The 17,638-nt window shown below is 34.2% G+C and overlaps 1 protein-coding gene across 1 annotated transcript in view; it reads left to right on the top strand.

Moving 5' to 3' along the window:
• The window catches only part of LOC115919117 (F-box/LRR-repeat protein 20-like), a 33,250-nt gene extending 22,097 nt beyond the window's left edge, over nt 1-11,153 (top strand). Inside the window, exons 7-14 of the mRNA XM_031000470.1 lie at nt 1,083-1,209; nt 3,733-3,807; nt 4,847-4,977; nt 5,573-5,633; nt 6,608-6,652; nt 7,131-7,187; nt 8,158-8,370; nt 9,000-11,153. Coding sequence (XP_030856330.1) covers nt 1,083-1,209; nt 3,733-3,807; nt 4,847-4,977; nt 5,573-5,633; nt 6,608-6,652; nt 7,131-7,187; nt 8,158-8,370; nt 9,000-9,107 — 817 coding nt within the window. The 3' untranslated portion in view covers nt 9,108-11,153. The remainder of the gene's footprint in view (nt 1-1,082; nt 1,210-3,732; nt 3,808-4,846; nt 4,978-5,572; nt 5,634-6,607; nt 6,653-7,130; nt 7,188-8,157; nt 8,371-8,999) is intronic.
• The last annotated feature ends 6,485 nt before the right edge of the window (nt 11,154-17,638 follow it).

The following is a 17,638-nucleotide window of genomic DNA, read 5'->3' as shown; positions in this document are numbered from 1 at the left end:
TTTGTCCTGAATCAGAAATTGGTATTTTATGGTGACCACTGATCACTGATCCCATAAAAGATATTTGAAAGCAACAACTTGACAATGAAATCCTAACACTTACATGTAAGACCTCAAATTTGGATACTAATTTAAGATAAGTTTTGGCAATCCTAATGACTCATTTAGAGTTTATGTGTTTTGCTATTTTTATCACGCTATCGGGGGGGGGGGGGGACCTTGGTATTTTGATAGACACCATACAGACATTTGTTTACTTAAATGATCTATTTCAGGATGTAAGGTTATATGAACATGCAATAAAATCAGGGTTGAAAATGAAAAACGAAGATATGCTGGTAGATCCAAATTGTATGCCAGTAGTGAAATTAAAACAAACAGCTTCTTTCTCCCTTATAAAAGGAGGGATTAGGTTCATGATGCAAGGTCTTCCCTTAGCACATTAAAGCTAAATAATTTTTGGAATAAATATTTTGAAAACAAACTACAAATGTATATACACTGTAGGACAATTCAGTATATGTTATACGGTACATCTAGACAACATTTTTTACCTTTAATTAATGACATGCAGAACCATCAGAAAATGGTTGTATACTTGTATCAAGAAATTTGTATTTTTAGAATAAACTTAATTGATGAAGAATGGTTTCATATGGAACAACGCACACAGAATTACCCTAGACATGTTTATTTACTTTTATTCTTTTAATAAATATTAATAAAATTTGTAATATGTACTCATTCAATTCGCCATAGTGCTCTTTGTTTTAAATGGGGGCACGCTACAAGAGTCCTATCTCGCACCCCGGGCAACGTGTCTGACACGACCGGTTGTAGCAACTACTCCGAAGATCAAGATTACATTAATCTTGATCTAAGGAGACACGAACGAACGAGTGCTCTTTGCGTTATCATCAGTTTATGTTATCACCCCGCTTGTCTTTCATACTCTCAATTCATATAATAGTAGATGACATCACCAAATTGTCCTTATGATTTCAGAATTTCTGTTTGAACTGCTGTGCCATCTATTTAGACGTTAATGATTAATCATTTTTTTGTCTTGCTTAACCACACAGTGATGGCTGCCATCTTCTAAGTCATCTCAATATCTCGTGGTGTGACCAAATTAGCGACAATGGCATCGAAGCCCTGGTCAGAGGTTGTTCTCACATCAAGGTCCTTATCCTCAAGGGTTGTCATTCGGTGAGTTACTTAGTCTACCCTTCAGCCGCATTCACATGTGACCCATTAATGGCCTGAGAAATAAATCTTGAACAGAAACATAAACAAATTAATTGTGTTTCCAAGTGGAGGTGGAATTTAAGCCATGATTTTCACTAATGTTATAAGTAGGGTCTCGAATTTCACCCCTAAAATAAGCTTGCAATGCCTGTGCCAGTCGCAAGTTAGTTGTTTTCATCCAGTGGGGACATCCAGTGTTAATTTATTTCATTCTGTGGGAATATATTCTTCATCATTACTAGCATTTTAGATTATATACCGGGTATGCTGTTTGTGAAGATGCTTCCTTTGTTGAGGTCTTGTATCTATCATTTGATTCCCCAGAGTATTTTGATCTTTATAAACACTGTTGTGTGTGAGTGGGCAGATATGCATTATAGCACAGTATTTAGATTGGAGTGACCTTTAAGAAATACATTTGTAGTACAAGTACATCTGTAGTAAAGTAAATGTTAATCATATTTTCTTTCCAGAAGAGTCACTTTTAAAATTTGTAACATATGCATACATTTCAGAATATTATAATCAAATCCATGTAGTTTGTGTTGATTTTAAAATGTGATTGCAACTTCAATATAGGCCTACCGAACTATACACACCGTATGATATGAAGACAAGAAAAATTGTCATTTTGTTCATTTACATGTAGTACATTATAATTGCTTTCTGGTATAAACTGTTCTTTGATTTCAATAGAAACATTAAAAAAGCTCCTATGCAATTGGGCATTAAATGTTATTACCGATAGTCACATTATCTGACTTTGTTGAAAATATTACCTTTTGAATAAAAAGTAAGAAGTTTCATATTTTATACATTTGCACATCCAAGTCTAGAAATGCTAATGATGACTTCCAAAGATGCTGATGAAGTCTGTAAAATTGTGCAAACTGCAAAAATATCTTGAATTAATCATGATCATGACTCTGGCATTTCACTTGTTACATTATAGACCTTTATACAATGAAGCTGCCATTAGTGGCCATCTGTATTGGAATGTCATTTAAATAGATGTACATGTAAAATCCTAAATCAACACAAATTGATTGACCTTATTATCGACCTCGATTTGAATATCATTTAATCAGGTGTGGATTTAAAACATTTGTACCTGTGCTTAATAGCTATGAGTCATTTTATATCAATTTTTTCACAGGTTTATGGTTATTATATACACAGGTTCAAGTGGTTCCATGTCTAATCAAACATGTAGCAGACTAATAAACAACTTAGAGCCATTCTCATACATTGATGTACTGTAAGAATACATGTACATTCGATCAGAGCTCCTGGAGGCTTTGTATAGGCGTTAAATGTAGCCAATCAGTCATTTAATGACACGTTTTACAATGACTTAATGTTGGGATGGTTGTTTTACACAGGTTAATGGTTACTAAACACAGGTTCAAGTGTAACCCGTACTATGTTTCAGCAAACCATGTCAAAGCCTAGTAGACCAGCTACTTACATGTAGAGCTCATCTCATGCATTAATGTAATAATCATTCGATCAGAGCTCCCAAAGGTTCTTTGTATAGGCTTGGGGCTAGCATCTGGCCAGGGTCTAACAAAATATTGACAAGTCATTGACCCGTTTTTTTTTAAATAGAGAGGAAAGAGGGGGTTATTGGAGACTTTGCAATCAGGGATTTTAATGTGTAGACATGGTTTGGGGGAAAGTGGATGACATATCATTTAATTTCTATTTTGATGATGGGTTAATCTGTCTTCCTGACTTTTTAATGTTAATGTTATTCCTTTAGAAACCCATCCTCCCTCCCCATTTCCCCCTCTTTATGTCTACATCTGTGTGCCTGCCTGTCTGCCTCTCTGTCTCACTCTGTCTCTACCTCTCTCTGTTTTTCCCCTCTCGCTCGCTCCCCCTCTTTCTCACTCTCTCTCCCCTTGCCTTCAAGAGCAAGAGCATGGGAAGTAGAGAGAGGGAGTTGAATAGCCAGCAAATCAATTTATAGAATTTTGCTGTATTCTGATAACAAATTAGTCTGGTTTATAACAACATACAAAAACAAATACTAGGCAGACTGAACATGAATTCAATTTGGCAAAGATTGAGCTGGGGGGGGGGGGATTCTTTTAGGCTGTTATATTTATTGTTATGCATGCTTATTGGCTATAATTACAATTATTTCATGTGTTGAAGATTTAGGGGTTTTCCCTGTGTCAATTTTGAATGGTGGAACTGCTTTTTTTTGCTTATATACAGTGTAATGTTACATTTTGAAACATTTCAAACCCGATTTGGCAAAGATCGAGCTGGGGGGGGGGGGGGGGTAGATTCTTTCTAGGCTGTTATATTTGATTGTTATGCATGCTTATTGACTATAATTACAATTAAATAATTTCATGTGTTGGTGATTTAGGGGTTTTCCCTGTACCAATTTTGAATGGTGGAATTGCTTCTTTTGCTTATAATGTTACCATTAAAAACATTTCAAATCATTTCAATCTTTCTTCTCTTTTTCAGATAACAGACGAGGGTATCACACACATAGGCAGCCATTGTAAGAATCTAACCACACTTAATGTCCAAGGTTGTGTAGTAAGTATTGATTACTTTCCTTCAAGGTATTATATAACATTTTAAAACCACCTTGTCACTATCCTTATTCGACTATCCCACAGTAAGCTGACTGATACAGATTACAGTTCTGTTATATCTCTATTCTGTCTTTCATATCATTTTTTTGATTTTGTGGATTTTACCAGGTTTGACATTCTTTTGATGATGTTTCAGCCTTACTAAGGGCATATATTGCATGTAGGTAAATGATCTTCCGCTGTACAATACTCACTATGTGAACTCCAGTGGGTGTTTTACCATAGAGTATTATCAACATCTCAGTTCCTTCTTTTGAACAAAGAAAATTAATTTGAATAGAGTGGTGACTTGACTATAGAATTTTAACAAAAGTTTGTGTCCCTTCATGTATACAATATCTCTTACTTTATGAAATAGATTGGAAGCGAATAGCTGTGGTAGTTATTTATTGAGAGGGGCGAGACTAATTAAATTTTGTCATGTTGTATATGACCCAGGGCTATCGGGGGAACCCCCTGGTGTGAAAGGAATTACATTGAGTAAAATCTAGATGGGGGCTCAACTCCTGAACCACCCTGGAGCTTTCATTCTTCTTATTTTTTGTTTGAATTACCCTTTTCTCATAGTTCCTATGTGGGCATTATATAGTTTTATGGAAAGACATAAAAATATATTCCAATAGCGTATCATGGTCAAGAAGTATTTTTCATGGTAGTGTTGTACTTTTATAGTTAATGTATTGTTAAAGCTCGCTATTTTAACAGAATGTTTCTATGAACCAATGTAACAAATGCTTAAATGTGATCTCAAACAGTTGTGGTAGATTATCTAATGGTTTTCTATCTCCTCTGTCTTTTTTCCCCTCTCTCTCTATCTGTCTCTCTCTCTCTCTCTCTCTCTCTCTCTCTCTCTCTCTCTGTCTGTCTGTCTGTCTGTCACTGCCTCTGTCTCTGTCTCTCTCTCTCTCTCTCTCTCTCTCTCTCACTCTCTCTCTCTCACTCTCTCCCCCTCTCTCGATCTCTTCATGCATCCCTTACAGCTCATCAGTGATGATGGTATGATAGCTCTAGCCAAGGGTTGTAGAACGTTGCAATCACTGTGTGTATCAGGCTGCACTCACCTTACAGATAACACACTCAGTGCATTTAGTCAATTTTGTCCTAAAATCAAGTAAGTACTCTTAATTATTAAGAAATAACCTGGAGATGTATGATTTTATCAATAATGCACAAAATTTAAAAAATCTAAATTGATTTTGAATATGATTTTTTGTTAATGTACATGTATCTCCAGTCCGACAGAGATTTAATATGTGTACATGTACATTCAAGTTCGAGTTCATTTATTTAATCTCATCATTAAAATACAGAATATATATAATAGTCACATTTACAAATACAGAATAAACATACATGATTATCATACATCCAAACAAAAAACATAACATAATGAAAGTGAAGGGATGAACTAAAAAGGAGTATAGTCCTTTTGCAAGAGTCCATCATCCATATATAATATTAATAATATTTGAATGAAATGTCTTACTATTGGAAGCGTGAAAATAAAAAAAAGGGGGGAGGGTAAAGAGCCTGGTGGGTTATTGCACGTAAGATTCAATTACATACATTTTGTATTGTTTATATATTTTCTTATATGCATAATGTATGGTTGAAAGTATTTTTTAGGAGAATTGGAAATAAATGAATGAATGAATGAATGAAAACAAAATGTGTATCTTGACACTTGTTTCCTCTCCTGCTTTCAGAACGTTAGAGGTGTCAGGTTGTTCACAATTCACAGACAACGGCTTCCAAGCCCTAGCCAGGGTAAGTCTTGGGGTTTGACCGAACAGCAGAGAAAATGTTGACATCCTTGAAGGGAAACACTAGACTGTTTGCATATGCCTTTAAATTATTAGGATTCTATTTTGCATTGAGTTTAATTTTGTGGTTAAGATATCAAATATAGAGATGATTAATAATAATATTAATTATTTAGGAGCTTTAAAAAATAAAAAGTATCGTAGCATTTACAAAATAACAGATTTTGAAGAGAATCATAAATCTCATATAATGGGTGAATCATATTCTATTACTGAGGGAAGAAGTATGTTTTGGGGGATCTTTTGAAAGTGGCAAGACAGATTAATTCTCTGATGGAAAGGGGGATATTGTTGAAATGAAGAATGATTGGTGAATGCTGAAAGTTAAGTTACTTTGAAAGGGTGGTAAAAACTGAGTAATAATATGTCACAATGTCTATAGCAAAATATTGTCTTTCTATTTGATTGTGGTAAGAGATTTTATTTTGGTAAACAAATTAAATATGCATCTCAAATTTGTAGAATTTAGGGTAATTTTGATGATATTCATCCATAGTTACATGTACGTGTTTGTTGAAGTAAGTATTCACAGGTGGTCTACTTACATTTGAAAATTCCAGAGCAGAAATATAAGAATGTGTAACGTCTAGTATTGTAGTATACTAATATGTTTGAAATGTCTGATCTGTAGTACATACATGTAACTTAAATACTCAAAATTTAAGAGTAAGAGTGGGAATTTTAGAATTATAAAATGAAATTTGAGATTTGAGATACATGTGTTCAAAGCATGACCAAGACAAATCGTGCTTGCTAAGAGTAGTTTTTAATTTTCCATAATTTTAACATTTTAGTATAGAAAGTTGAATTATAAAAATGGTACACCCAGAGTATTTTTCTCTCACATTGTTGCCATGCTCTTTATGTGTTTGTTATTGCTATAAATTGTTACATGTGTTTTCTCATTTTCCTCTACAGACATGTATAGACCTAGAAAGAATGGATCTAGAAGAATGTGTTCTTGTAAGTTTTCTCAATGATTGTGTAATGTATTTCATGTATTATGTAATATTTCTGCTTTTAATGATGCTTTGAATGATGATGTACATGTACATGTATATAGATACTAATAAACATGAAAATATAACTAATGTTAAAAGCAATGATTGGGATCGATATCTTCATAAATCCTAGTCATTGCTTGCTCATGAATTTGTATACCCCCGTAATACGATTTCTTCTGAGTACAAACAAGCATACCAAGCAGATTCTTAAACAAATAGATACGGCTTGAATGCTCTAATATTTTTCCTATATAGAAATGTATGATTGACTTTAATAGCATCACATCAGCAGTGCAAATCGGGGAATAATGAATCGGTACCTGTATTATATAAGTTTCTTGAGAAACTTTACGACTGAATCATGATGAGCTATTTGATAGATAATTTATTTTTGTTGCTCTAACTCTTTTCCTCTCATGTTATGTTTTTGTCCATAGATTACAGACACTGCATTAAGTTATCTAGCTTTAGGATGCCCCATGCTACAGAAGCTGGTGAGTGTTAATTCCATTGTTTTGGGTGTTTCTAGTCCACCAGGGCCTTTACGTCACATTGTGGTGATTTGAATATAGTATATGGTATTTGGGAGCCATGACACACATTATATCCACAATTATACAGTCAAGAATGTGTATAAAGAAGAGAAAAGACTGGTGTGTATGCCTTTATTTTGTGTATTTTTTAAAATTAATTTTGATTAATTTGACTGTATTTACTTGGTATTTGTTAGGTTTTTTTTCTCTCTCTCTTTAAGGGCCATCCTCACAATCATTTTTTTCTCCAGGTCCTTTCCATATTCCACTCTGTATTATTATTCATATATTGTTATGGTCTATGGTTATATAAATATCTTGAATATATCTCTTGATTCTCTTAAAATATTTCTGTTAGAAATTAACCTTTTTGGATAAAATGTTATAGCTGTTCTGCAAGCATTTGCTAAATGGATGTAGTGACTGAAAAACAAGAGGCATATTTCTCATTTTATTTTCCAAATGGAATCCACATTGCATGAAACTTTTGTATGGTCTTAATTGTAAAAGTATATTTGTGTCAAGAATGTGCTTCAAATTTCTAGTTTTACCTATTTTTGAATGAAAATTACCAACATGAAAGCATTCAAAAAATACTTTTCCTGTAATGACTGCACCCCTATTTATTACGAATACATGTGGGTTGATGTTATAGCTCTATACTTGAGAATAAGATGGATAATATCAGAACATGAATTGAACTATTTATTATTTTGTATTGTCTCTTGTACCAATCTCCCCAATCATGACTCTCACATTAGCTTTAAGAAAATATAGATAATACATCCAGAATGGATTACCTGTGCATTTTTTTTTAATGTAACCAAACTTGGAAGAGTGTGTCTATATTATATCATAGAAACATATAACCCACCATTTGCATTTGTAACACTTGAGAAGACTGATAAGCTGTTTTTATTCTCGTGTCCAGACATTATCCCATTGTGAGCTGATCACAGACGAAGGCATCCGTCACATCGGTACTAGCGGCTGCTCTACAGAACACCTCCAGGTCATCGAGCTGGACAACTGTCCTCTTATCACAGACTCCTCACTAGAACACTTGATGGGTTGCCAAGGGTTACAGCGGATAGAGCTGTATGACTGTCAGCTCATTACTAGGGCTGGCATCAGGAGACTAAGGGTAAGTGATGGTTACTGGTTGAGATACTCGTTAATGGAGCCTTTCAGGGGAAATAAGGGGGGGGGGGGTGATTTGGACCATCACATATATAATCCATAACTACCTCTTAACTGTGACCAAAAAAAATGTTACTTCTTGCGACTGCTTTCTCACAAGTTCCTTGCATATTTGAAACAGTGTGGTCATGTTATTGTCACACGTCAGGCCATAATGGACATAGTCATGTTAATGTCAGTTTTTGCAGTTCGTTATCGATTAGCTTGCGACTTCATATATCTGTTGTTCATTACATACCTGTGTGAAATTGTAGTAAAATGATTTGACTTGATTCTGTATCTATCAATGAAAATCTCACGAATATGTCACAAAGGTTATTACTTTAAGACTTTTAGGCTAATCTTTCATCGAGTCTGAATTTACTCTTTTTCATTGTAAGAGTTGCTAATGGCTGACAACCTTTAAACAATGCAAGGACATAATGGAAGATGGGAAAGTTATGTGTCACTTTGGTATATTTATTCCACCATTTCAAACCTGTAATTTAATAGTAGTTTGATTAAATTACTTATTTCACCCAGTTTGTTTTCTTTGTTGGTAATTTTTGTTCTTCCTGTATCTTCCATATGCAGACTCAGCTGCCTAACGTGAAGGTCCATGCCTACTTTGCACCTGTCACGCCTCCTCCATCAGTGGGCGGAGTCAGACCCCGGTACTGTAGATGTTGTACTATATTGTAGAGACTTCTTGACCGGTGCAGTCTGTCCACTGAACATTTAACCAGCACATGCAGTCTCTGACTGAACGCTTGACCAGTGCTGACTGTAGCCACTGAATGCTTGACCATCCACTCCTTGCTCACATAGAATGGAACATGAACCATGGAGACGGAGAAGGGTTGCTCCCCTAACAGTGCTTTGATGCGTGAGTAATACTGAAATCGGGCTACTAAGACTCTATTAAAGCAGAAGGCCTGAAGCCAGACCAGATGATTTTCTCGCTACTTGGATGCGTGCAGTTCCCGACCCAGTGGCCCTGATACAGAAGGAGAGGCTGTGTTACCATAAATTTTCTTAGAAGGTTCTGGAGGTACGCATCTGTGGTCATTCACCACAAGCCTGGGTTATTCAGTGCATGACATCAATAGCTAATAGTTATCGCAGTTCTCATTCTGTTGCTCTCATAGAGTGTAGCTCTGTACTGTTGATTGTCTTGGGAAAGGTTTTTCTAAATCTCTTCATTGTAACATGTACATTTCAAAGTGTAGTGCCATGTTTGGCATTACTGGAACTCTCAAAGGAAGATTTTGGGGCTATTGGAGAGTATTTATACAAGTTTGTGTAGGCCAGTTATGACATATGACTGAAAAGAATTTTGAATGTTTAACCTATATACCCATATCTGCCCAAGCACTAACTGTACATTGTACACAAACCTTTTATTACCCATACCCTTTTGTGTGTATTCATTAATTTTCAGTACTGTCTGTAAGGCAACTCCACATACCAAATATCTTGTTATAAACACATTGATTTGTTTCTATTATTTGCACAGCTAATGTCACACCACAAACTGTTCTCAAATGCGTACATACCGGCAAAGGCACACTTTTAAATCCAAAATGTAATGAAAAGTGTACATTTTCTATTTTTGCATTGTAGGCACTGCCCCCATCAGGATTTGACAAATTGGCGTTCTGCCCAATATGAATTGTTGAAACTCAAATAATGATCATGTGATTCTGACAAGGTCTTTACCGTATGCTTCCGTTGGGGTGGTCCACAAACAAATATTCATACACGTAAAATTTGGACTTGGAAGGAGTATGAACTGATATGTGTGAAGCACAAAGTCCTTAGTGGCTGGGTTACAGTGCTTGCTTTTAAAAGAGCTCTATGACTCTTAGATGCACTCTGGTCCATACTTTTAACATTTTCAAACACATTTTATAACTAATATTTTGTTTATAATTTTCAAACCTGTACCCCAAAAAAGTCAAGCTGTTGTTGCATGTTTAATCCCCTTGTGGACCACCTTGCTTCTGTAATATCCAAACTTTAAAAGGGTTATAGCAGGAAATGGGAATAATGTCATGTCTAGTAATGCAAGAAAGGAACTTCTTATAATCATGTATAGATAATACATTAATTATAACTGCATCATTGATGGACTTCAATTATTTTTTTGAAATGTACATTCATTTAACATTTGATACACTGATTTTGATAGCTCTGTAAGTTTGAACACTGCAATAATCCTCAGTTTAGTACATTTGTCTTCATATGGTGTATGCGCACATATCATTATTTTTAGATGTTGCAGTATGCCAGACTTACATGTGGGTGTAGGCGTATTCTCGATAAAGCTTCACTGCATGTGAATGAAGAGTATGTTGACAGCTTTGCCTGATATGAAAGAAAAAGACAGGTACATTCATCAAGGTTTTAGGGTTTTCTTCAAGTAGCATCTGACTGTTGGTTCTGTTTAAATTGACCAGTTTTGATGGGAGATTGTTTGATTGACCAAAGTACTGAATCTTGGAGCGTTTTTTTTTTCAGGGGTTGAATAAAGACTAGGCTGCAGCTCTATTATATGCATCATACATTAAAGCATACTAGGTTTACTCAAGACGTGGATGTCATCTGCTTGGGCAGTAACTGAAAAGGATTGGGCCATTCAATTCATATCTACATGGTATTGCAATGTATAACCTCTGCTGTTTGATAGATCATGTTATGCAAACTCTTCATAAGAATGAGGGAGAAAATGTGTGAACAAATATTCCTTTCAAGACCAAAGTGGAAGAAAGAAGTTGGTGAAATATAATTTATAGTTGGCATGTGTGCTGATAGGATTTCATTATGAAAAGTCTACAGTTGAATCCTATTTAGAGGCATGCATTATCATCCTACCTAGGAACAATAAAGACTTACCAAAAGTTGTGGTATTGCTAAAAATGCAACTTTAAATCTTGTATTGCCATTGTTTGATCAGTCAATAGCAAACTTTCAGTCAGTCAGTCCTGTGGGTCACCATTTGCACTAGCAACCTATTCATGTCTGTAGAAACTTGATATGACCAAATAGTACATGAATGTGCATCCATCTATTTGACACTGGCTAATGGAGATTGGATCTTCAAACGTTGACATTTTATTATTGAGAGGCCACTAATCAGCCCTATATATCAACCCCAAATATTCACACAGCTTGTACACATGCAGACGTTGCACTTTGTGCATTTGAGAATGATCACTGCCAAAGTGATGGAGATGCTTCATGCACAACTTTTGTTTGCCCTCTTGGAAACGATACTTCCGCCTGTGTTACATAGAATGTACCGCCGGTTCATAAATGAAGAATGATTATCTTCATGAACATGTTTCCAGCAGTCTTCTTGATGGGTTTTACATTTTTGTACAAACGACCTTTATCTGCCCATGCACAGATAGTATTTCTGAAGAGGCTTAACTTTCAAGCTCTAGCTTGTTCAGACCAATGGAGATACACCTAGGTATACAGCGAGGCGATGAATTCTTCTCTCAAAATGTTCAAAGTGAAGAAATTTTGTAAAGGATGATGAAAGCCTACCCCTTTAGCAATGGTAATGATTCTGATGGAGAGTTGGAGACTGACATTTTGATGTAAAATGGATGTGCCATGGAAGATTATTGGAAATTAAGCAAAGGAACTGTCTGAACTCTGATACATGTATGCAGAGAGTGTTGTGTGCATATCAGCTTAGAATCTGAGTGAAATCCAAGAATTATGAGCTGCGATTTATATTCTACAGTGGTAGTGGTCAGCTCCTTGAAAATGAAGTAGAGAATTTTGGACGATTGGCCTCTGTAAGCTATCACTTGATTTTCTTGTCCTTTTGTGTATTTCTGCAATCAACTATCTGTACATATTATTCCAAAGCTAATTTATATACAACAAAGGTGGATGGAGAAAGAAGAACTTAGATAGGTATTTAATATGCAGATGTGATGATGATTACATTTTTTCTATAAAATTTAATACATGAATGTACTAGTACTACATCTGTTATCATGTTTTTGCAACACAAAGCTGTAATTACATAAATGAAAAGCATATAAGAATTGTTATGATTAGGTTGTGGATGGCCTATATCCTAGAAATGAGACAGAATCAGAAAGATATTAGGATGTAATGGGTTGTTTGGATGAGGAAATATTGATATGTTGTTGTGTTTGGATGGAAGTCTTTGGGTACAAACTAGAAGAAAGCTTTAATACGATAGTATTGTTATGTTGTGGACACTGATGTAAGATACTCACGCTGTGTGAACTCACATGCATCATATTTTAAAACACTTGTACAAAATATTGACGATGTGGGATCACCAAACGCCAAGGCCCTGTTTCACAAAATTTGTTATCAGTAACTACAGATCCGCTCATAGCCAGTCAAATGCATTGGCACGTGTGCGCTTGTAAAATAATGTCTGTCCAGATTACTCCCCAGGGAGCGAAGTGTGTCCGCTATCATGTGCAAATGAGCAATTGAATCCAATGACAAGGTAAAAATGATTTCAAAGGAATGCGCTTAGAAACTTAGTATTACGTCTTTTACGTGTCGTACAAATCTGACTATTATTTAAAATGTAAAGATTTCAGTAGCTTATAACAATTATTGTATCTTGTTATTGATAACAATTGTTATGAAACAAGGCCTTTATAGAAATCATTGTTTCTCATTTCATTTGAGTACACAGTTGACATAATCATTTCCAAGCACTTCAAATATACCATGCATACCATATGTACCATGTCTTGGTGCCTTACATACACTATCGCATGTACATCTGCTTCTTCATAATGGATCAAACATGGTCTAAACTAAAACCCTCAAAAAATCTCTGTGATTCAAGTTTTAGCATTAATAACCGTCTTGTTAGTATACTATCATACTTGGCGTTTACAGTGATGCCCAGTTTGTAACAATTATGTCATCATGGAATGTGCAGTTCACCTGAATATGAGGCCAAGTCAAAAGTGGCCTTTTGACAAGGCCTCCTGATTCGGGCTATTTTCCATGAAAATCAGCGGCTGAGATGAGTCTAGCCGGCGACACAGAGAGATCTAGAGACCCGGGTAAACGCCCGATCGAGTGGAGTCAGACGCCACTCCCATGGCATTCACTCAGGTTTTCACAATTAGTCTCTTTTTAGTGGCTTGGCGTCAGATATAAATAGCATTATCAGACATGAGGCCTTGTCTAAAGGCTTAGTCAAAAGTGAAATGCTGCATAATGCATTGTTATTCCTTCAAAATACAATCCATCCTCCAAACAAATGAAGATATCACTATTGACAATAGCAATGCATTTTGTGGCATTTCACTTTTGACTTTGCCCATTTTGAGGTGTACTATGCACTTGGTTGCACTGTCTATGCAGCGTACATGTATGGGACAAGAAAGTGTGTACTTGCCCTATTACAGCAGATTAAAATGAGAACACTTGACTTCAGACACATGACTTAGTTCATGATTTCATGTTAATTAATCCTTTAAACTTCTTGCAAGCATTGCATCTAAAGAAATTGATTGTATTTAAATGTATAGGGTATTCATGAAAAACTTGAAAACTGTGTCAAGTCATTCATGATTTCCACGATAAAGAAAAGAAAAAGTGTGATATTGAACTGTGAATGGAAGAAAGATGTGCCGTGTTTGAGCTTTTTACGAGATTATTTGAACATTATAGTGGGCCCTGGCATTTATTACTTTTTTCTAGTTTTTATTATTATTATTATTGAGATTGCAATGTACATGTATGCATGAGTCTTGCCTATTTGCTATGAATGAAGGAGCTGGAAAAGGATTTTCTTTCTTTCTTTTTTTGCTTGTATTTGTCCAGAATTTGAGTCCGTCAACTAGTATTCATATCTGTTATACTTTCTTCCTGTAGTATTTATCACTTCCAACCACTTTATGAATTTTGTAGAAAACACATGTCTAAACTTTAGTTATGAGGCTTCAAGAAGTTGTCTTGATAAAATATTTTTAGGACATTTTTCTTTTGTCATGTTCTTCAATGAAGCTTGTATATAATGTTTATTATTCATTTTTTTTAAGGAAAGTGCTTTATGAGAGAAACAAATGTACTTGATGGAAACGTAAGATAGTTAAATAATTTAAAGCGTGCTCTCTCTCTCTCTCTCTATTACTCTCACTCTCTCACTTTTACTCTCACTCTGTCTCTCTCCCCTTCCCCTCCTTCTTCTGCCTCCTTGCATATTGCCTTTTCATCCCTATATGTTTGTTTTTCTAAATACATATCCTTAACAAAGAACTACATTTGTATGAAATATGAATATATATTTCAAACAAATTTCTCACATGTTAAGTAGTTACTACTATTTGTGAACAGTCCAGAACCTTAACTTTGGAATTGTGGTTTAAAAGTGTTTTCCACTGTAATAAGAAATAGGTTTATCATATACTATTTAAATATTTATGTATTATTTAGCACTCGTTTGATAGAAATTAATTGAGGATGTCTACCGTAATCTTTAGTTTTAAACAGCATGAAAATGACATCTGATATATTTTTTTCATTTTAAGGACCAATCTTTGTTTGTTTTAGACATTGTAAGATTCATACAATTTTTGCTGCAAGCATTCAGATTGAATATCACTTTGACCATGGATATTTGAAATATCTTTATTTCTATCAAATTGAAAAAATTGACCAATATTTTGAAGTAAAAATCAATTAGTACTCTGTGTTTAACAAGAAGGCAATCGTATTTGCACCAAATATTTTTCAAATGAACTTATACTTTGAAATGCTTGTATCCAAAGTAATTTGAAGATAGTATTTTCCAAGATTTAATTTTATATCCATTTTATTTTTGTTTCATTAATAGAATACAGTTTTTATTTTTCTGTAAAGTACTACAAATGTAGCAAGATGACAATATTTATGAAGTTATTGAAACCTTTTTGTTATTTCTTTTTTACATAATTAGGACGTCGTATTTGCCATAGAGATGAACTAAATAATGCTTTGTCAAAAATCATTCTTATCTTTGTACTCTACTATTTTTCACATATTTTTCCTATATTTTTCCTCTTCTTTGAGCATATTTCCTCTTCTTTGAGCATATTTCCCTCTCCTAGCTCCTGAGCGTGCATCAATATATGACATGTTTAGTACAACTAATTTCAGATTTCTTCATCTGACTGTAGTACGACAAACATGCATGGAAAAAAGATGAAATTAAAAGTAATGTAAGTATGGTGTGCTGATTTGTCGTAATTCTTTTGTAATTTCTATGTTTTTTTAACAAGATTGTTTATAAATGTACCAGTTGCTCTTAAGAACAGATAATACGTAATAGTGAGGACTACATGTTTGTAATAACTTTGAATATTAGCAATATTTTTTTTATTTGCAAGCAATTATTCAAAGGTTTTGCGTACGAAGATGAAACATAGCCTTAAGAATTCATTTTTAAATGGTGTAATTTCACTTTCCAAACAAACATGCTTAAAAGCTTATGTAGAAGTAAGGTAGCATGCAAGTAAGTGCAAAGTACATTAAGTTATGAAAATTGAAGGAAAAAAAACACAAAAATATTAAAATGCAGGTTATATATATGAATGAACTATGTCTGTCACATCATGTTAAATAAATACGAAAAAAACAAAATAGTACTCTGAAAAGTTTGTGTCTTGCTTGTTTTCTTGTGTAGTATGAACAAGGTTGGAAACGAGACTATTTCACATTAAAAGTTCATATGAGGATGGTTAAATTGTCCATAAGTACCCAAAAGGTTTTTTGAAAACACTGGGAGATTTGAAACAAAATCATTATCATTATCATTAGTGTAATGGCTAGGAAACAATATATATCTATTCACATTTTATATGTTTTATGTGAAAGGGCTAAAAAAAAATTATAAATGTAATTGTGATAAGAATATCAGTTATCCTTGCTCTTTGTAGTATAGAAGAGTAGATGATACGTACAAAATTACTTATTCCTGTTGAAGGGAAGACTCCAAAGTGATTATTCACTTATTTCATTTTTAATTAAGAAATTGTGAATCCTAAACTAGAAGGCATTTTCTGGTAGCTGTTCATCTTTCAAATTATGAAATTCATTATCTTATATGTCAGAGACTGGAGAAATAACACTACAATATCAGTGAACTCTGTGGGCAAAATATATTTATTATATATATTTCAACTCATATAATCTATACACACATGTATAAAAGTCAAGATGAATCTATTCTGATAATATTGCAATAAGAGGCATCGTTTCACGAAACTCGTACGTACAAGTTCACCGACATCCCATTGAAATGCGTGTTAAATTTCAATGGGTCGCCAGTGAACTTGTGACGGTTTCGTGAAATGCTGCCCTGCTTTTATAAGATATTGCACAGAATTAGAGAAGCAAAACATTAAATTCAATCCAGCAGCATTAAAGTTGAGATAAACATGCATACCACTTATATACAATTTGATACAAAACATTAATAAACACATAACAAATGGCAGTGCTATTTCACCGAGGGCCAAAACTTCAAATGCCCAATGCACTTTGGTCTTAGACTAGTTTGACAGTTATCATTGAAGGCTCTGGTTCTGCAGGAAATAATTATAATCGTGTAATTCAACCATGTTCACTATAACAGTTGGGCAATAATCTTGCTTCTCTTTTTTTATCATAGAAGGGCAGTATACATAAATATCATATACACAATGGTGTTAATATATTTACATATTTTGCTTTCAGAAGTTGCATACAAAATCTGGTTTGAGCACCTAGCTTTTGAATACCAGTGACCAATCTTATTTACTTACTAATGGCAATGCTTCATCATTTGTGTTACGCTATATGAGAAATCTTATAAAATATCTCTGAAAGGTTTTTTTTTTTAAAGGTTTTCCATATGATGTATAAAATTTCAGTAGATAAAGTCATAATAAAATAGGCAGAGATGAGAATGAAATTGGCAATATTAGCATGCATGCATTTGGCATACATCGAGGCCTATCAGAAATGATTTTCTTTAATTCTAGAACTTTAATGAAAAATGCTAATTTTGTTTTATTATGTATTCATCTTGACAATATGCTTTTTCAAGAAATTGATTAGATACCTAGCAAAATGTTATTTACAAAAAAGTGATGACTTATCGTTGAGTTTTCTAACCTTTTGCTACATATTTGGATATATTCAATTCAATCTTTGAATAGTTTGTTTACACCCCCTCCCCCCCCCCCTCAAAA

This window comes from Strongylocentrotus purpuratus, unplaced genomic scaffold (assembly GCF_000002235.5).
Source record: "Strongylocentrotus purpuratus isolate Spur 01 unplaced genomic scaffold, Spur_5.0 spur5_scaffold_6, whole genome shotgun sequence".
In the NCBI taxonomy this organism is placed as follows: domain Eukaryota; kingdom Metazoa; phylum Echinodermata; class Echinoidea; order Camarodonta; family Strongylocentrotidae; genus Strongylocentrotus; species Strongylocentrotus purpuratus.
This window is presented reverse-complemented; position numbering and strand designations above follow the sequence as displayed.